Source organism: Corvus cornix, chromosome 3 (assembly GCF_000738735.6).
Source record: "Corvus cornix cornix isolate S_Up_H32 chromosome 3, ASM73873v5, whole genome shotgun sequence".
In the NCBI taxonomy this organism is placed as follows: Eukaryota; Metazoa; Chordata; class Aves; order Passeriformes; family Corvidae; genus Corvus; species Corvus cornix.
In genome coordinates, this window is record NC_047056.1 from 71,076,183 (window position 1) to 71,097,796 (window position 21,614).

At 41.1% G+C, this 21,614-nt stretch overlaps 1 protein-coding gene across 1 annotated transcript in view; it reads left to right on the plus strand.

Annotated features, from left to right (window-relative positions):
* The first annotated feature begins 14,603 nt into the window (after nt 1-14,603).
* Nucleotides 14,604-21,614, plus strand: part of LOC104694168 (prolyl endopeptidase) — a 92,244-nt gene continuing 85,233 nt past the window's right edge. The window contains exons 1-2 of the mRNA XM_039569022.1: nt 14,604-14,838; nt 16,134-16,208. Of these exons, the coding sequence (XP_039424956.1) occupies nt 14,611-14,838; nt 16,134-16,208 (303 nt within the window). The 5' untranslated portion in view covers nt 14,604-14,610. The remainder of the gene's footprint in view (nt 14,839-16,133; nt 16,209-21,614) is intronic.

Consider the following 21,614-nt stretch of genomic DNA (forward strand, 5'->3'; position numbering starts at 1 on the left):
CAAACATGGGCACCAGTCATCTTATATTCAATAGATGGGCAAAGCAGGATGAGGAAGGATCTAGTCAGCTGGGTAAAGTGATGGGTGTATTTGTGAGCTGAGTTTTGCCTTAGCAAAATATTTAATACTCACAGAACAGAATTTTCAGCTTGATTCAGCCTTCTGAGACCAGTGGACTTTGGAGCTAGCCTTTAAACTGATTGTTTAAAAAAACTCCACACCGCAACACTCTAAAAAGCCTGAAAGTAAAATGCACCTATTTCTTTGTAACACACAACATGTATTGCACTCTGAGGAATCACATTTTTAAGTCAGTGGAAAATGTCTCATTAGCTTGAGCTGGTTTTGGATCAAGCTTCTGAAGGTTTTCAAAAGACATTGCCAGCATCTGTGGACTTCAGACAGCCTCACTTTTGGAAGCAGGATATAATAGTTTCTAGCACTATTTTAAAATTGTATACCATGCACAGCATCATTTGTGGTAAAATGATATGATAAGAAAGATCAAGTATATATTTCATTTGACAGATTTTGTGTTATCTGCAAAACAAGAATGTAAAGTATAGAATTGCTGGGCAGGCAAGGAGCTGATTGAGGAAAGGGATCTCTCAACAGAGCTCAGTGGAAACACCGCATTTCGGAGAATAATGAAGATCCCAGATCCTCAGTGCCTCAGTCTTTTGGAATAATTAGGGGTTCACTTACTAAGGGTCAGATCATCTCGTTGACCTCTAAACTTTCTGATCTTTAAGAAGCTCCTCAAAAGAGGCAAAAATCAAACAAGAAGGTCCTATCTGCCTTTTAAAGTGAGTTTTCAGGAAAGCAAAAATATATGATTTCTCTGAAGTTAATTAAAACATTTGAAATATTTTTGGGTTTGAAACCTTTCAAAAATGTAACTATTGCCACAGCTAAGTGAAAACTTAATTTACTTGTTGTACGTTACAGAGAAGAAATGCAGTTTTTAGATGACTCCAAATGAAAATTACCGTTGCTAGTTATAAAATAAAACTTTTTTTAGCACAATTTTTTTTCCACATTTTGATATTCAGTTTTTATTGTGGAAAAGCTGTTAATTTGAAATTTCTTGGAAAAGCAGAAATTTGGGGGAAAGCAATCAAATTTTTGGGGGTGGTTTTTTTGAAAATCCTGCTGAAATATCAGTATTAGTTAGTAGATTTGAAATAGTAGGCACATATAAATGTATGTTTAATAAAATATGCCATGTAATGAAAATGGATTAGGATGGTGAAGTGAGAACAAATGGGTGAAAAAAGTCATACTGATATGACTTTTATTTTGCGAATACGGACATTGAAGTGCTCTGAATCCTTTTGATTTCAACAAAAGACCTATAATTTCTTTTTACCAGTAAGAAAAAACCTCAGCATCATGGTGATTGAAACACTTTTGTAGCACATCTGTGGAAAAAGAGACAGAAAAAATTATGTGGTTGAAAATGAATGTTTTGTTAATGCTATAAATGCATACAGAAAATTATGTACTAGTTAATGAATGCTATGTGTTCCCTTTATTTACATAAGGTTTCAAGAAAAAGCTATCACAAGGGATCTACACGGCGATAGAATTCAATATTGATATCCCTGTGTTATATCTGAGTGTTAACTTACTATAATGGCTACACAATTTTAGTTCACTTGTAGCATGAGACACTAAAGATTTTAATTACAAAGATAATAACACCATTGTGTGCTTGTATTTTTTCCCGTGTTTTACAGAACAAATGGATCTTCTGACTTTCATCTGACCCCTCATACTGCCATGAAACATCTATTTAAAATATTGCATGAAAACTTCTTTTCAAAACAAATCTTACCATTGTACTAATTGCTGTAACAATGTGCTTACCTTCCTCTGCTGTTAAAACACAATATTAAACCAGCAACTTCAGACATATTAGCAATTTCTCTGCCAGTCAAAGAAAATCTCTCACAAAAAGGAGAAGTGTCAGAAACATCACAAAAACCCCTTGACCTTGCTACTGCCCTTGATTTTATGTAGAGGGCACTAAGATTTCAAATATGCTCATGTACCCAGTCTCTTTGAAATCACTATACTTGTTGGGTACTTAAATACTTTCAAGTCTTTAAGCTTTACACAGCAGTGATAGGCTGTAGTGTGAAATTCTTAGGCAAACAGCAGCGCTCTTCCAAATTCAATTCAAAAGTAATAGGAATAATTGATCACTTCGTATTCTGAAATAAAACTCCTCCTTGTAGTAGTTTTCATGTAAGGTTTCATTTTATCTGCATGAAAATCCTCAGATATTTTGCTGAATCCTTTAGGAAAGGCTCTATTTACCTACATGGAAAATAATTTGCAAGAAAACAGTGCAAGCATAAGTTTTAGAGCTCTCATAAAACATCATGCATGGGACAAGTGAGGCCATGTTACATGGAAGAATGGACTCTGTCCATAGAGTTATCAGTTAGGTTAGTGGTTAATGTGTAATCTTCAATCTACAAACCCTGAAAAACGAACTCTCTGCACTCCGTATCACCTCGAAAAATGTGTGGGTATAGTCACTTTCCATGATCTCATAACTTAATTACCGGTTTTGTTAACTTCACACTACTAAGCAGAACCAAAGTTCTCCTTCCATCTATTTTTCTGCCACAGAGAAAATTTTCATGCTAAAAAGCTACTTTCAAATTCTCCTGATACATGCAGTTTTATCATAGCATTTTTTACCTAGATAGAGCATTAAAACTATTTTAGGTTTTCCTAAGTTATATGATCCAGAACTGTAACACATAATTATATGAACCTCTAGAAGATGTATTTTAATTTTCTTATTCAAGGATCTAATACACCATTTCATATAAGAAACTATATTTGCCATTTTAATGAAATTGATCAAGCAAGGTGCCACTAACTTCAAAATTTGAATATTTTTTGTTAGCATCTTTTTAAAAGCTAATCTCTATTAGGCCAGCCAAGTTTTTATGTCAAACCTGATTTAAATGCAGATTTTTTTTTTACTGCATTCTCTTCTCACAAGCCATGAGATAGATACACAGTGCAAAGTTATGCAGATACCTTTGTAACTATTTTGTTTGTTGCTACTTCACACTAGGACTAGAAGTCCCACAGAAGTACTTTTTGTGCTAGGCAAGAATGGATTTGGCTTTGTTATTTTCCTTTAGCATCATCCATACTCAGAGAAAACTTACTCAAATAGAAATGAGATTCAGGGGGACATTGTGTTCCCTAAAATCCCTAAATAAAGACCTTTTCCCTAAATTATGACCCTGTTCCTTAAATAAATATCCAGCCTTCGGAAGTGACTGAACTTTTATTGAGACCCAAAGTTTTGGCTTATCTCTTAGGCAATGGCTGGGCTGGTTCTTATTTATATCCCTATTTAAAACAAGCTGGTTAATTCTTGGGTTTGCTTTCAAATTTAGTCACACATGGAATGTCTTAATTGTTTGTTAAAGGAACAGCAGGTTGTGGTCAGGGTCAAATGCCCTTGAGCTCAACAGATTTTAACTTTGCATAGTACTTACTCTTGAGACTGTGATAAGCAAACCTAGAGGCAGACCATGCTTTATGCGAGGGAAGTGCTGAGTGTGCAGGTATGCAAGGGCAGGGGAAAGGAGGAGGAGACCTGAGTTCATGGGACTGGGCATTTTTTACCATACCAGACAGCATAGTATGTACTGGCAAATGAGCTTTCAGAGCATGCTTTTGGGCAGCATTGGATTCTGCAAGATTTGCAGCAAAACAGTGCAGGATCTCTTCACTGCAGAGTTAAGTTGGATGTTAGCAGAAAGGTTTAGGTACATGGGCTGGAAACTTGGTTATGTGTTAGTTACTCATCACCTGCTTTGTAGGTTCAAGCTGGACAACAGACCTGCTGATGGTCCTCCAGTGGTGCTATTCCAGAATTCCCTGTTTCTCTAGACCAGGTGGGGTCCTCCCCGAGTCACTGCAGAAAGATCTTCAAGTAGTTCAATCAACACAGCATAAGGTAACATAAGATTTCTGCTCACATATGGTGAAGACGTCCTCCAATGTACTTGAGGAAAGGTGAGGACCTGGTGGAGGGACAGAACCATGAGGTTCCAAAGAAGACCTGCTTATGAACATGAGCTCAACAATTTGATTAGTGTAGCCATGAGCCATGGGCTTGTTGAGTGGTTTCTAAGGCAAACTCCCAGGGAGCTGGGGAATTAAGGCTTTCCTCATTTCCTTGCTGTCATTCCAAACCGGATCTTGCCCATTCAGGGACAGATTATAAGGGGGATTGGAGGGGTTGAATGGCAGTGGGGAAGACATAGATAAATCTCTTTTTTTTATGTGACTTGTGAAGCGTCAGGCTCAGGTGTAGTGCTCTGTCTGATCACTGAGTGCCTCTCCCCACTGATGAGCAAATCCTCCTTAAAAGGAGAAGTTATGAGGAGTAAATCAGGGGGAGTTGATCTCCCCTGGCTATGGTGGTCTGTAGGAAGTGGATGGCTCAGCAGGCAAGCCACCTGCTCCAGCCTGGTGCTTGGCACAATGTCTATTTTGCATATCAGACAGCCTCCAGGGAATAAAAAGGGTTGTTAACTCAGACAACCATGATTTCAGCTCTGTGCTCTGCAAAGAGAAAAAGGAAGGCTGCCCTGTGTTTCCAACCAAGGGATTTGTTCTGTTTGACTTCCCTTGGAGAACACTACTTGCCAACTTTTCCACTCCCTGGAACAAGGGGTCTGGCTAAATTTATTTTCAGCGCCCTCCAGGAAATGAGGCTGTTAGGTTTATTATCCTGAAACTAGAAGACAAATTCCGTTTCTTTAGTAGGTGTAGGGGCATGGTTACTAAATTTACTGTGCTTTTTCCGAAGGTTTGAGTCCTGGAGAAAGTCTGACTGATGCCCCAATGTGTCTTTAGCTGAAACACCCCAGCTCAGAGCTGCCAGCATGAGGAAAGATCTTATGTCGGCAGCCGCCTTCAGTTAGCTCTGGTAAAAGAGAAATCCTAAGTGCTGTGTAGAAATGTCTCTTTCTTCATGTGAGTGGTATCAGGAAAAGGGCAGTGAGTGCACAAGTGATTAAGAAAGCTGGTTTACAGCAACTTGCCAGTCTCCCACAAGACAAAAAGAAAATCCAGGTAGCATTACACAAGAGAAAGGTACATTTCTTTCTCTGATCTCTTTAGTGCTTACAAGATCTAGATAACACGCTTATCATGAAGCAAATGGAGATATTTTGCAAGTTTTACTTGGTGTGGTAACAACTGTTACCCTTTATACCTTTGTAAATACCCTGAAGTTTGCAAGAGTAAGCACATAAATAAAGTGAACAAACACAGCCTAACTCCAAATACCTCTTGGCTTTTCACATACATCTCTAATTAAATGATGAGGATGAATTTTTGTGAGGTTGTAATAAAATAAAATTATTTAAATAAATAACTGACAAAATAGTCATACGGCCAGCATAAATTACCATGACATTTTTAATTACTAAAGTAAGTTTTGGTATGAGGGAATGAATAATATTAAAAGATTTAATTAGTGAATTCAGAGAGGGATTATTTACAGCACTAACATCAACAACATAACATCTAACATAATTAGAGATCAAAGAAAGTCTACCAGGCAAGCAAGACCCTTCTTGCAGAAGATGTGGTGTCCTAGTCTTTAATTCTTACTTTTCTCTCATTTAGGTTTCTTTCCAAAGTACTTTTATTTCCTCTAGAATATTTAACTGTGGATAATTAAATAATTTTTGTAAAGGATCAAATAACCTGCAGTGGCTGTCTGTTGGTTCTACAGAAGCCAAACATCAGAAATGGCTGAAGAATATTGACTTCACATCCCACTACGTATGAGAGGAATGGGGCAAAGTGGAGCTAAATAACATCACTGTTATTTAGCACAAATGCTCGTTTAATTTTTTTTCTCAAGATTCATAAAGGGTTCTTCTGACCTGAGTAATTTCAGCAGTGCTTTGGAATAGTTGGTCTATGAAATTACAGAGCACAGGCCTTGTTTTACCTTGGCCCTGTCCTGTGCATTTTGATGACTCTCAGGCATGTGCAGAGTTTAGAGCAGAAGACATGCCAAGAGGCAAAAATAAATTAGATCAACTAGATGCAGTGAATTAGAGGGATTTTTTTTCTTCCCAAATGTGTCATACTTACTTCTGCAATTTCTCTGACTTGCTCCATGTTTTCTGGCTGTACTCAGGAACCTGTTCCAGGCACTGCAAAATATCTCCTCTGTCTAGACTGAATGCAAAGGGAGAACATCTAATAAAAATATTCAGAAGAGGAATTTATTTCCATGAAATTTGTCTTAATTTCTCCTTCTCCACATTTTCTATCAGAATTTGAAACCACAGGAACAGAAAACCTGAAAAAAAAAAAACTTCGCAAAAATTTAATTAAAATTTCCAGGTGAAGAAAAATGTTTAACTTGTTCTAGTAGGTACTGGATCCTTGAAATTCCTGCACAATTCTCCAAGAGAAGGAAATAACAAAATTCATGAAAGACATTCATTTTCAGTAATATTGTTGTAACTTGACAAACTCCAAATTCTTCTAAAAAAGTGACTATTTACTGAGTAAACCACATAGGGCTTCTGTACCAGCTCCACACTACATTAGAATGTATCTCTTGAAAAGTTTTGGTTGTAGGGTTTAAAATTAGTTATTAAAAGCTTTCCTTATCAACAAATCACATATTGGAACAGGAGAATAACATGTCCTCATTTTTCTCCAGCTTTCTGTGAGCTCCAAAGGGCTCTGTCCTTGGTCGGCTTCCCTCCTCCCACTGGAGAGGGCACTTCATCTCTGGGGAGGTCAGCTATAAACACAAGCCCAACTGCTCACACTGATGACTCAAATCCACCTGTCTGCTCCCTTCTGTCCAAGCCCAAAGCCCAGCCTGCTTCTTTCTGAATGTCTCGCCATCGGCTCAAGCTCAGTATGGCTCACCATAGCTCTTAATCTGTCTTCTAAGCTCTCCTTGATACTGCTTTTTGCAGTCACTGTGGTTAACATCACTGGCTGCTCTGTTGCTTGGGCCTTGAGCTTGTCCAGTACCTTCAGTCTAGGACTCTCAAGGCTCTCTGTAAATTTTGATGCACAAAACTTCAAAGCTTTGACCTTCCTCATACTTCCACACAGCTAAAATTACCAGTCCAGCTTTCATCCTTTCACCACAAGATGCTTCTCCCTGATTTTGACAGAGCCCATTTCCTGCTTGTTCATCCATGCCCACAGCTGCAAGCAGGTTTCCCCTCTCCTCTCGTGTTCCCATCCATTCCCCTGACATCAAGCACAACATAATTCTCCTCCATGCAAATTGCAGCCATGTTGCCATCTTGGACAACCCATGGCACCAACTGTCATCACGCACTTGGGAAACTTTCACATCAGCCATGTCCTCTTTTTACATTGCTTTGCCAGTCAAGGTGAAGCTCTAAAACAAGGTGAAGCTGTAAAAACATACATAACTTTTCCATTATACACCTTCAACCTTTCCCCAGGAGCTTTCCTTTCTCACAGGCTGCAAAACACCAGATTGTGGGCATGCTGCAAGTGTTACATGCACAATGACCTGTAACATCATACGATTTTCCTCCACGTCTCTGAATATAAGCTACCTGTGGTTTTGTGTTCCCCACTTTGATTGAAAGCAGTAGATCATAAATGCATGGAGCATCTCTACCACCTGGCCACATGTGGAAAATGGCAGAGTGAAGCCCTGGTCCACATCTGAATTACATAGAGTCTGCAGCACTAGAAATACAGAGGTTTAATATCCAGGATCATTGGAATGTGTTATTCAGTTTCAGGACTAGATTTGACTCACATTTAGAGAAGAGGCTAAAGTTATCCCTAAATGTTAAAAAAATGAATTATAATTATTTAGCATCTACTGAAATCCAATGCCTTTCGGAACAGGCACTTCTGGAATTTAATTTTTTTTCATTCTTCTTATTTTTGCCTTCATTATGGAATCGTAGTAGCAATATTTTAAATGAATTATTATAGAGGGGGGCTAGAGCACCCACTGTGTGTGATAACCTTGCACAGTGTCAAATTTAGTTTGAATGTCAGATTCAGTGGTCACTGAATTGCATATGGCTTCTTTCTCTCTCTTTCCCAAGTATTGAGAGGTTCTTCTCAAAGGCACATGCAAGTCTCTCTTGGAAGCACATTTTCTAGTGCTCTGACTCCAAAGTTTATTCTTTCTGCAGGGATCTATAGTTTCTATATTTTTATAACCCAAACCAAATGTTTTCTGAGGCATAACAGAAAGTTTTATTTCTAAGCCATTTGAACACATGCATTCAAAATGTATTAAACATGGCTAGATGATGACTGCAGAGGAAGATATTTCTAGATGTGGAGTCTTTTAAAAGGAGCTAAAACTGTTTTCCTTTCCAAGAAAAATGTATCAGATTCCCTATGTTTAGTGTATTTCAAATTGTGTCAACATGTCATAATCTGTTAACAGGAAGCTGCCTACTGGTTTGCTCACTGCCAAGACTAGGGGTGACATTCCTATGCTTTTGAAATCAGTGACAAAACTTCCTTTGATTTTAATAGGCAGAAGATTTCATCCAAAGGAAGAAAATTTTTATCCTTACATTTTCAGAACAGAAAAGAATGAAAAGCCTTCTTCCAATTCATACTTATCTCCATTTTCAGATACTGCCATGTAAGAATTATTTATACTGTCATCCTTTTCTGTATGAAGATTATCTTAGTTGCTTTTGATGCTGAAGGCAGGAGTTAGCATATAAAGTATTTTTGCATACAATAACAACAACAACAACAAAAGATACTTTGGAAAGGCAAAAGCAAACACTGAAAATTAACACTTCTATTTAAATTTTACTAATATGGATTTGCTACATTTCCACACCAAAGAATTAATATAATTTCTTTATATAGAAAGTGATATTTATAAAGATAGCTCTTTTTCCAGAGTGATGTTTGGTGGGAAAAGGTGGAGGAAGCGGTGATTCAAGATTCAGTGAAATAGGTGTGGGACAAAAGTAGACATGAAAACTTCTATTGACTTTGTTGGACTTTATGTCACACCTTTCTCCCCTGTTAAATACTGTGTAGCAAGAAAAGTTCAACTCCTAACTTTTCTTCTGCAAGAGCCTTCTTAAGAAGAATTTAGCAAAATACTTGAGCCATGAGTCCCAGTTGAATTGTATAAGATTAGGACTAATTTCCAGAAATGCTGAAGTAAGTAAAATCTAGGTGTCAGGAACACGGTGATTGGGTGCATAAGTAGGGACCAGACCTACAAACCTTGCAAGCACTGAAGGTGTCTGTGAAAACTTATTAAATGACCCAAGCACACCACATGCAGTGAGACCTGAGTATTGACTATCTATCCAGGGACACAAGTGCACAGTTTTTACTATGTGATCTCTGGTTTTGGGCAAATCCTTCTTTTAATGGCAAATTATATGTTAAAATTTAATAACAATAAAAAAGAATCAATTAAAAAAAATCATCATCAGTCTTGTCTATGATTAGAATTTTGTTCATTCTTTGCCTCAGCTTTCCTTTGCACAAGGAAAAGGCGAACCTAAAACACCTTAACTTTCATCTATCTGAAAAAGTTCCTTCAAAGAAAAGTTATTTTGGATTGGATGTAGTTATGCTATGATCTGTGTGTTCATTCTCCTACATCAGTTTAGATATGTCGGTTTAGATATGTTGGTTTAGATTGCCCACCTGATAAAACACCTTTTAATACTACTTCGTAATTGCAACGCCATACTAATGCTTCATGGACATCACTACATCACCAAACTGGCTTCACAGTACCAGCAGCGTAAGCACACATAAGCACACCAATGCACAAGCCCAGGGCAGCCTAGAGGATGATTCTGCAGCGTGACACTGACTTCAACGCACCCATCCGGTCCCATGGCGTACTGAGAAATTTTCCACAATTAAATATTGTTGTGCTTGATTGCACATTCAAGTATTGACCAGACCTGTGTCATGTAGAAGTTTCTGTGACTGAGATAATAAAACCATATTTTATTATGTAAGCCACTTCATAATTCAGCTCAAAAATAATTTAAAAAATCCTTTAATTATCTATAAACAATATACAATGACCATAATTAATGTGTAGAGTAGATGAACATTTAGGAATCAAAGAATCACTGAAAATCAACAGGACTTAGGCTCTTGAGTCAGTGCTTCCAAAATAGAAACCCATCAGGGTAGACAATTTGAAAGTCACATTCCTCCAAAACTGGAGTTATTTGTACACCTCAGCACACGCTCATTGTAGCACAAGACTGAGGTTCTGCTGACACCTGTTGATAAACGTCTGAACAGCAGAACTGATGTCCCACAATTAAGTAAATGAAATAAAAAAAACATGTATAAAAAACCAGGAGTAAAGGTACAAACATGTCTTCTTTCTATAACAGAAAAGTTTCCAGTTATTGGTAAGTCATAATGTGAGTGAGGCTGGGGAAAGGGCGACAAGGGAAGGTAAAAAAAATATTTGCTGCTAGATTTTTTGTCAGATCTTCCCTGACCAAGATGATGAGTTCACTTCCTACTGAGTCAATATACTACTTGCAGTGAGTAATTGTGGAGATGCTGACTAAGCTGAAAGAGATTTGCTAATGACTGGATGATCAGCAGAATTATAATTAATATCAGCAGAGACCAGTATCTGTTTTGCAAATGATCAGAATCATGCTAACATGGGAGTGTGATAAGATGACAAAGACTACTGAGAGTTTTTTAAACTTTCTGTTTTAAATAGAGGAAGATAAATTTTTGCTTACTCAGCAATTTATCCTCAAAACACAGCAAATATCAAAGCTGAACTCTGCTGGTGTTGGTTAGGCCTAAGAAAAGGTAACATTTTAGTAGAAATTTGCTTACTGCAACAACACTATACAATTAAGAGGCTTCAAATTTTCAGTCACAGTACTGTCCTAATGTGAATCACTTTTAATTTCTTGCTAAGCAAACACACTGAAAAAGAGAGAAGATTGCTACACCTTTCATTATAAGGATTTCTGTTAGCAGACTGCACACTTCACTCTCTGTTGGGGAAGATGAAACAGGAAAGCCTTATAAATATGATTGCCTGACAAAAGATTTTGGGAATATGAAAACTATAAGCGACATCGAAATGAAAGCCACCTTTGAATTACCAAGTCTTAGTTACTGAACAACTGGAAAACAATGGTATGGCCGACTGAAGGTAATCCCCTCTTGATGGAACAATACCCTCTGCTTGCAGGCAGGTCCAAGGGTCAGAGCAGACCCTACTAGCTCAGCAGAAGGGGTCCAAAGAGTAGTTTTTAGAAGTTAAGATGTAACACTCTATGGTAATATAAGAACTCTTATAGGCTGTATGTAAATACTATAGGATTTGTATATTGTATTAGATTGGTTAGTGACAATTAGAATATTCAGTACAGAAGATGATTTATTGTATTGTAACCAGGACTTCAGACACTCTTACTACACTCTCACTTCTACTTCTTCACTCTCATTCCTCTCTCGCTCTCTCTTTCTCTTTACTTACCCGCTTACTCTCTTGCTCTCCTGGGCCTGCTCCGAGCTGAGTCTGGCACTTCTAAGCAGTGCCCCTGTACCCACGGCCTTTGCAATAAACCACATGTTCCAAGATCTGACTTCAGAGATCTCTCGTCACCGTCCATCCACGTCCCGACCGTCCGACCCACCCCAAAGCTCCCGCAACTCTCATTTCTACAGGGGGTGCATGGTGTCAGATAAGAAAGACATGTTTTGGGCAGTGTTTTAGACACTATGTAAACCTGTATTAACTGCTTTTCTGATAAGAAAAGATCTGAGAGTGTAGATTTACTCCTTCTGCTGTTGTTCACTTCCTTCTCCCCCCCACTACCCCCAACAAACAAGGGAGAAATTTACAGTACAGAGAAAATTCACTTTCTGTCCCTAGTGCTCATCTTTGAAAGAAAATGACTGCTTGTAAAATTACAGGTCCAAAGATCTTATCTTGGACAACTTTGTACTTTGGTTTTTTTGTATATTCCCACCTTCTCTGTGTCTAGGAAGAATTGAAAGGTATTGTGACGGATAATTGCTGTGCTTACTGGATGCTTGCCAGCCCCTACAGGCATTACCCTGCCCTGCTCTGAGAGGGCTGCTGGAGCCTGAGGAACCACAGGCGCTGCCATGTGGAGCTGCGGAGCACCCGTGTGGTCAGGCCGCCCTCTCCTGCCAGCTCGGGGAGCTCCAGCTGTGCGGAGGAAGCGCAGCTGCCCAAAACTTTCACTACACCTCACACTGGCTGCTTTTACAGCATGAAGCGATCTTCGGAGACGTTGTGGTAATGCCCAGGATATTGGGATGTTCGGCTGCTCAGTCAGAGGTATTCTCAAGCCTTGCTCGAGCTGCTAAACATTTAGTCATTCTGGACAAACATAAATGCATTCATCCCAGACAACACCATCAGGCTGAAAAAGACATTTTCATGAAGCAAACTGCAGCTCTGAATGAGATGCACGGCCGCTGCTGTCTATGAAATGAATTTGCAGTCGGCTGCCCAAAACTCCCAGACAAACTGTGCACATACAGCTTGTGTTGCACACTGGCAAGCCAAATGCTTGACAGAGGTATTGAGATAATAATTCTCCCTGTGATGCAAATTTGTGTGCACATACAATTCCGTCTGGGAAGCTTTAGACAGAAATAGCCTTGGCTTGCCAGTATCTACCTAAGCAAGTTGCTCAGACAATTAGCAAGCTTTTATCAGCATCGGGCATGTCAAGGCATTGCCATTAACCTCCTTGCTGGTGGCATGTTCTTGAGCTCCAGAAGAAAACGTGTAGTTGTAATCAGCAACTGCCCTGCTGCCTTGCAAAGGGAGAAGATTAACAAAGAAACATGGTAAGAAGGAAAAATGACCAGAAGAGAAGGGATGAGAGAAAAGAAGCTGCATAGGTGTTGTTTAGGATGTAAGCAAAGATGATGAACATGGTTATGTCACTTAGTGACCACTACGGGCCTGGAATATTTCATGTGTACACAACCCTCAGCCTCCACAGGATGTCCAATTAGAGATGGTAACTCTTTCCATTAAGTGAAGGCAATCAAGACACAGTTCTGAGCTCATAATCATAAAGGTCTGATGCCATTTCTAAAATGTTTAAGGTCATTGTCATTCCAGGTGGTTACTTTATTAATAACCATAAGTACTCTTTGGGCTGACCAGACCTTTAAAGACCACACACAAACCTCTGTGTCTCCAGCTGGTGCCATTAACCACACATACACACGAGTTTACTCTGGAAGAAGAGCTGCAGTGAAGTCCCCCAGGCTGACAGGACAGCTTGGCAAAAGCTGTGGGAAGCAGCTTCATTTGGAAGAAAAGCAGTTCAGCCATGTTGCCAAAGCACCTCCTGTCCCCTTCATGCTTCCACTGTGCAGGAGGAGTACACCTGGTCTCTCCCTGGAGGAAAAATGTTTGCAAGTTTTCCGACCCAGGAAATCCTATTGTAAAATAAACACCCCATGGGTGACCCTGAAGTCATCCACTTGAAACTCCTTTACTGGGTGCCCTTTCATGCAGACTGGCTGCACAGGCCAGAGTCGGGGCTGGCGCGGGACTACACGCCCTGACACTGGGGGTGAGAGGCACAAGCACCAGCCAGCCGGGCTGGTGTTCTGGAGTGGCCATCTTCACTGGGACCAGGTGGCCAACTTGTCCTTTGCTTTTAGGGTGAAGGGGCGTCTCTGGAAACTTGCAGAGACATGTTCGATGGAAGTGCACTAAAGGTTTGAGTGGCCCAAGCCGGGTTTAGCCTGGAGAAGAGAAGGTTCAGGGGTGACCTTACCAGTCTTTACAATTCCCTGAAAGAAGGTTCTGTCCAGGTGAGGGTCAGTCTCTTCTCCCAGGCAACCAGAGACAGAACGAGTGGACATAGTCTTAAGCTGTGCTAAGGGAGGTTTAATATGGACATCAGGAGGAGTTTCTTCACAGAAGGAGGTGATTAGACATTGGAATGGGCTGCCCAGGGAGGTGGTGGAGTCACCATCCCTGGAAGTGTTTAAGGAAAGACTGGATGTGGCACTTAGTGCCACGGCTTAGTTGACAAGGTGGTGTTCTGTCGCAGGTTGATGATCTCAGAGGTCTTTTCCAGCCTAATCGATTCTGTGATTCTGAGACCTGGCTTCGAGCTGCCTGAGCCACAGAATCAGAATCAAAGAATCAACCCCACCCAGGAAGCAGCTCTGTTTTCCGGTCAACATGGAGTGGAACTCTGCGAGCCAGACCCGAGCCTCTTCCTTCACCGTGTGCCAAGGCTGGGGAGCCGAGAGGAAAAATAATAAAAACCTGCGATTTTAATTTTTTGCAAACGTTTACTATAAGTAGGATGGAATCCGGGTGGTGCCAGGTACACAACTCCGCTAGAGGAGGGTGACCAGGAGGGGGAGCAGAGACCAAGGGCGGCGGGGCGGCAAGACTCACCCCTCAGCCGCCGCTCCCGCAGCCGCCGCCATCGCGCCCCGCCCCCGCTGCCGTCTACCCGGCGGGGGCCTGCAGGGGGCGCTGCGCGGCGGCGCTGTGCTGGAGGCGCGGTGCCGGCAGAGGGCGGCCGTATGGCGCCGGCGCTCCGCCTGTGCCGCGCTGCGCGCCTGCTGCCGGCTGCTGCCGCCACGGCCCGAAACTCGGCCCCAGCCCCAGCCCCGCGGCCGCCTCCGCGCCTCGCCTCCTCCTCCTCTTTCTCCTCCGCCTGCTCCTCCTCCTCCTCTGCTTCCCACCGCTCTCCGCCGCAGCCCGCCATGCAGGCCTTCCAGTACCCCGAGGTGTACCGCGACGAGACCGCTGTGAGTACGGCGCTGACTGGGACAGCCCCCGGTGTGCGGCGGCCGCCGGGCCCGGGCGCGGGGCACCCGGCTCGCAATCCCCGCGGGGCCGCCTCGGGGCGGGGGCTGCTGCCTCGGCTCTCGGGGCTTTGTTCGGCTGCGGCCGCTGAACGCCCGGCGTGCTCCGTGCAGAGGCTCTGGGGTTTGTCACGCCCGCGGGCCGCGGCAGCTGCCGGGCGCTTGTTAGGGCGGGATTCGGGCCCTGGCGCCGGTGCTTCCGGGCACGTCCCGCGTGTGCGGGGCCGGGAGCCCGTCTGGGGCGGGCGGCGGCACCGGGGGTGCAGGAGCAGCGGCCGCACGGCGCATCCCGGAGCTTCGGTACCGCGGCTTGTGTCAGGGAAACCCAGGCCTCCGCCCGGGCTGCAGCAGCGTCAGCAAAGGAACAAATAGTCTATTTGTATAGGATGGCACGTCTGTAACATAGTCCCATCTCCCTGTGTTCCCGCCGTACCTGGATGCACACGGGATTACGGTGTAGGTTTGGTTAAAATGGGTTCGATTTTCTTTCCCTTCCTCTGTGCACTGGACACCGGCCGGGGAAGTATTTACATTGCATTTAAACGAAAATGTTTGCCGATATGAGCCACAGCTGGAAAAAATCCTGAAGCATTTACTTTCGTAGTTGACTGAAAGGCTGACCTGTGCAAGCCCTAGCAGCAGATATCTAATCCTTTTTTGTGTATTGGAGGAAGAAAGAAGGTAAATTCAACCACGTGGGTTAATCTTTTGTGGCTTGTTTGTTTTGTTTGTTGTTTTGGGGGGGTGGGCTTTTGATTTTTTTTAAAAAATTACTATTTATATCTATACACATTATGCACATATTTGTGGGCAAGAGTAGTGGGGAGGGCTAAACCAGAGACCGTTTGTGTAACCAGGAACCATATTTTGGGTACACCCCATAATGAGGTTTTATAATTTGGCTTGAAAACCTTAGGGATCTTGGTTTGGTTGGTGGGGTTTCGTTTTTGCCTACTAATCTATCCCGTGGAAGGAATTTATGTGCATTTCACCATTTTTCTGGTGCTCTGTGCTTTTCTCTGAGGACTACTCTGCTGCTGTGATGCCTTCAGCAAAGAATGGTAATATTAGTAACTCACCTGAGAGCAGTGTGTTGGTTCTCTCTTTCTTTGCTCCTTAGCACTGTATGGTTTTGTGAAATTCCAAATGCCCTTCATCATGCTGACTGTCATTGCTTGATAGATAGAGTTTGCTTGTGTGCATGTCTTTTTTAAAATTATTGTCTTTTATAAATTCAGGTGTCGGATTACCATGGATGTAAAATCAGTGATCCATACTGCTGGCTTGAAGATCCCGATAGCGAACAGACAAAGGTAACCTTTCTTTGCATGGGAATGGCTGTTTTCACATGGTTCTCTTCTATAGACCAGGTGCATTGGTACTCTGCTTTTGAAGAACCTGCCAATATTTTTTTGGAAACTTACATAGTGAATGAAGGTGTACATCATGTGATATCCCATTACACCAGCAATGCCATTATTTTGTCCCTATGTTTTAATGGGAGAAAGGTTGGATGGGGCTTTGAGCACCCTGGTGTACTGGCAAATGTCCCAGCCCATGGCAGGGGCGTTGAACTAAATGATCTTCAAGGTCCTTTCCTACCCAGACCATTCCATGGTTCTGTGAAAGTCCGGAACACTTTGTATAACTTAGATCACAGAATTTGCAAAACTAAACCCTTGTTTATCTTGAACCCATTTTTCTTGGCCGGTTTGAATGTTCAAGGTGGTGGTGTCATACTGAAGAGAAACACTTAAATTTTAGGGTGCTTTGTCCACTGTCTTAAGTACATCTAAAATCTAAAATTGCCATAATAAAATAGTTAGGAAAGGGTAGAAGGAAAGCTTCTTTGGCTTGCTTTCTTCAAAAACTGACAAAGTGTGTGAGTGCATTTTTTAAAACTCATTTTTAAAGGCAAAACCAAAAATATTTTCCTCCTGAAGTTAGGCTTTGTTAGTGTATGTTATTACAGAGTGCAGGTGTTGCAGTGTTTTCAGCCTGCAGTGTGGTATAGTGAGAATGTGCTGCTGGAACCAGTCTTTCACTGAGAGAGAATCATGTTAAATAATGTCTGTGAGCCAGTTGCTTTGATATTCATGGCATGGGGGGTTGGAGGGATGATGGCCAGAAAGTGGTAGGTGACAGTGTGGAGGGGGTTTCCTCTGCAATGGCTACTGACTTAGTGACAATTGTAGCTCCAGATCTGAAACACTGGCATCTACCCAGCATGCATGATTGTGTCAGGAAGTTGATGAAGGGCAGGATCTCCTTTCAAAAATATCCAACAGTGTGGCTTTCCATTAGTGAGATTCCTTCTAGCTTCTTCTGCGTATGTGCTTACCTTATACATTTTCATGAGCCTGAGGCTGGTCAAATAGAACTTACGGTAACTGACAAGAGCAAGATAAAATGCGTACAGTTAGGAACTGTTTCCCTACTTGCAAATCTGTCAGCATATATAAATACTCATGTGGATTAAAAAGATTGATTTGGGATCAGGTTTTAATGAAAAACTCTGCCATGGACATTAATATTGAAAATGAGATATTTAGAAAGCTGGGAGAATACTGATTTTTTAATTCTGATATCTTTAAGAAACAGTAAACACAGGATAATTTTGTGCCAAATTGAGATTGGATGTATGTGTGGTTATGTCTTCCTTTTCGAGATGCCCTGCAGACACTTTACTAAAGTGTTTTTTGGGATCCTGTAAAAGATTAGGGATTGAGAAGATACAAAGACCTGATTTCTTGTGTCCCTGTATTCAATACTATAGCCACATACTGTGAACAGGTTGGGTGAGAACAGTTGGAGGACAGTGAATCACATTCTCCAGAGCTTGTAGTTTATACAGGAGGCAGAATAAGGAATAGGGAATTACAACATCCTCTCAAAAATGCAGCAGCCCAGACACAAGTTGTCATATTGGTGGAATGAAGGTCTTGTTATATCTTACTTGCCTACACTGGAAAAACCACACACCTTGGCAGAATTTTGCTGTGCAGTAGTAGTATGACAAAAGGAGTGGAAAGAGTTCCTGTGTAAGTAAGTATGCAAGTATTTAATTTTATTCCAAAGTTTCAGGAGTTATTGGACAAAGGGAATTAAAGTATTTTGCTGGTTTACCTCTTTCGTAGAAGAGGTCAGAAAAAATGCTGTCAAATAGATACACAAATATGTTGGGATTCTGCTTTTCTAGGTGTAGAAGGAATAGACATGTCAAACATTGGTGCTCTCACAGAAAATAAATGAGTAGGCTTCACTTAGTTTCTGTATTGAGTCAGCAGAGCATAAAGTTTGCTATTCCCCGAAGCATGGAGAAAGAAGCAAAGGTGTGTGAGATTGGTTTTAACTCTGAAACGTCCATGGTGCTTTCACCTGATATCCACTGTAGAGCTAAAGGGACTGAGATGAAGGAAATTGCCCACAACAGCTATGAGTATAAAAAATTATATTTATTTTCTGTGACTAGTCCAAATGATTATGTGGACTCTTGATAGCTAGCAGTTTACAAACAGTGAACATAGAAGGGTGGAATTTTTTTTTGTAATTGGCTTAATCAGGTTTTTTTGCAGTGAGAGTAGAGTGCAAGATGGTGCTGTACCTGACCCAGTATAATTTGCAGGTTTCCATTAAGTTAAGTGGTTGTGTGGTTTTTCTCTGCCTTCCCTCCCCTTCTTGCACTGATACGAATGCTTCCGTCCCTCCCTTGCGTGGGTATAACCATCACAAGGTGATGTTCTGGCAGCGAACATGTTTGTGGATTAGTTTTCTATTGACATATGTGCTTAATCTAGGTCACCCAAAGGCCACATGATAGTTGGATCTAAGATGGTCCAAGAATGGGATCTTTCCTTTTCTAGCCACCCACAGTCTACTTTTAATTAGGTGAAAGTCAAATTTAGAAATTTTTCAGCCGGGTCACAACGATGGTCTTATGTATGCAGTGCATGTATCTTCTACAAAAAAGGTTATTGAAATCTGCAGATGGCTAAGCAGATCCAATGCACAGTCTCAGAGCTAATAAAGCCACTCATGAAGTCACATCTTCAATATCTTGTGGAAAAGCTGTTGTTCAAGAAGTGTGCACTTCCATATTCACAATCTATGTGCTTTACTGTATCACCTTTTTTTTTCCCGTGTGTGCTTGGTTGGAGCAGTCAAGGGCAGCTATAAGCAAACAAACTCCCTTCTCCAGATATGTAAATTAAAATGAACCCCTGTTCAGATGGGGAAGTTCCTGTCTCACTTTGGGGAAGGGAAGTGCAGAATGTGAGTTCATGCTCTGCTGCCGTTTGGCCATTGACTTCTAAAACCAATTGAGGAAACATCCCCAGCATAGCTGAAATGTGCTACACAGGTGAAACACTTCTGGTAATGACATAAACCACAAACTGCAAAACCACACTTTCACTGTTGTCTTGGCTTTGGACTTTCAGCTTCTTGGTTTGTTTTAACGCTTTGTAGGAAATAAGCTCTTTTTTAGACAACAGCAAAGTCTTTTGCTGCTATGTCAGTCATATACAGTACCTTAACTCACTGACAGTGTAGGCAGTAATGCTGAGCTTGTTCCAGACATGAGGGATGGACAAGTGATGAAAAAGCAGGGATCGTGTGGGGTTGGGTTGTACTGTTCTGAACATGTGTATATTTGAATTAGGACTAGAACTGAAACTCTCAAATCTACAATTAAATGGATTTGGAGTTATAATAGAGTAGTGTTTTGTTCATGTTTTGATAAGTTTTCCGATTGTACTTTGAATATTTATTTGTTAAACACTAAAAGAGTAAATGCTAAGGGGCAAGTCACAAGAAGTTTGATTAATTTTATTTTGTATTTTGTAATACTTAGGTATGTGCTCTCTTACAAGAGTTGCACTGAACTATGCTTGACTGAATATATATATATAAACTGTAAATACTTTTCAGACTAATAATAAAAACTGGTAATGTTGAAACAGTTTCTATTCTGAGACTTTCTTGGAAAGTGTACTGTCATACTGTCAGTGGAATAGTTATCTTGACAGAGTAGCTTAGTAGAATGTGGAAAGCTGATAGGTTGTAAAAAAGCATGGTTAAAAAGAATTTGTGGTGTGTTTCTTAGATGAAATTTAGTTAAACAATTTGTTTAAAATAACAACTGGCCTATGTAAGTAATGGCCAGACACTTCAGCCTCAAGTAGGTCATCTCTACTCTTAGTACAATGCTTCAGAAATTGTTTTGTTTTTCAAATTACCTTATTTTCCAAAATAGCCATAAGGAGTTGCCTTACTTGAACGCTTATTCTGTCCTTTCTTCTGTTAGCAAAGTCTTGGGTGGGTTGTCCTGGTTCAAGGCTTATGATACATTGTCAGATGGAGGTATCTATAGGTACAATAAAAATCTTTCTCTCTCGGTTCATGAAGGTGTATGGTTACTGTTAGCCCTGTAGCCTGGGTGGCATCTGTTTAGCTCAGTGTGGTAGATGAAGTTGTTTACTGTGAGAGTTTCTGCTGACATATGTTCCTGTACTTTACCTGGAGCAACATTTCAATTATGTATTGCTTTTTAAACATGAGTGCAACCTTATGCCCAGAAGTGTGGAAACAGAAAGTTTCCAGACTGGACTGTATTCTTTGTAAAACTCTTTGAAAAATCTGTAATTCCTTCCTCCTTTTTCATACTGCACTGGCATTCCTTTTACAATTAATTTTGGAACCTTTAGTGTATAGTAATTGGAAATGAGAAAAATCTATTAAGCTCCTGAAAGCAAAATTACTAGTGATACAGTTGTGAGTGTAATAGCTAGTATGTAAGCATGCTCTTGTGCAACAAATGCTTGTAAGGAAAAGTCTGTGTTTCTTCTTTGAATATCACTAATGAAAGCAGATGTGGTAAGATGTGTCTGTGCAGTTAAAAGTGAGTAACAAACAGTTCCAGTATACCCTTGCAGCAATGTTGCCATTTTGGTCCTGTTATTGATGGATGAAACTAAGATGTGTGCCAGTTTCTGTTCACGACATGCAACTGGAAAGTGCTTTTGCCCGTTCAGTACACTGGATGGTGATGGTCTTACACATGTTTTTATAAGCCATCGTTTTCCTGTAGGTGTCACAGCACTGGGACAAGTTAGTTTATTTGTGTGGGATCCACTGTCCAGATTTTTGTGTATGTGGTCTTTGAAATTCATGTGTTTCCATTTAGAGAAAACCAATTCAGATACACATAATTCTTGGGGAGATTTGATTAAGTTCTTTCACCATCTGATGGGGGGACGGTTATAGCAGTAGAATGTGGTGGCTGCTTGGCTTACCTCTGGGATGTGCTATGCACATATTAATTCTTCTCCTGAAGAATTAATATGTGACAAAACACTGATAGCAGCTGGTAAGTGTGTGCCAGGTACTCTGTCTGTACAGCAGCTGGCTTTTCTGAAGGTCTGTGAAGCAGAAGTTGTGCAATGTGGATTGTAGCCCTGCTATTCCTGTGGGTCATGCCCTGCAATGAAGTGTAACTCAGATGTTAAAATGCATTGATCTGATTGCTGTGTGACAGGTTCAGGACAGGTAGAAACAATAGGCTCTTTCAAACCCTCTTCTGGGAAAGAGCCCTGTGTAAGCAAGAGATGAGTGGACGGGATTTCGTGCTGAAGGTGAGTGGCTGGAGTCCAAGGGTGACACTGCAGCTGCCACTGTGGCATTTGGCTGTGAGTTACAGCCATACACAGTGTCCTGTCCTA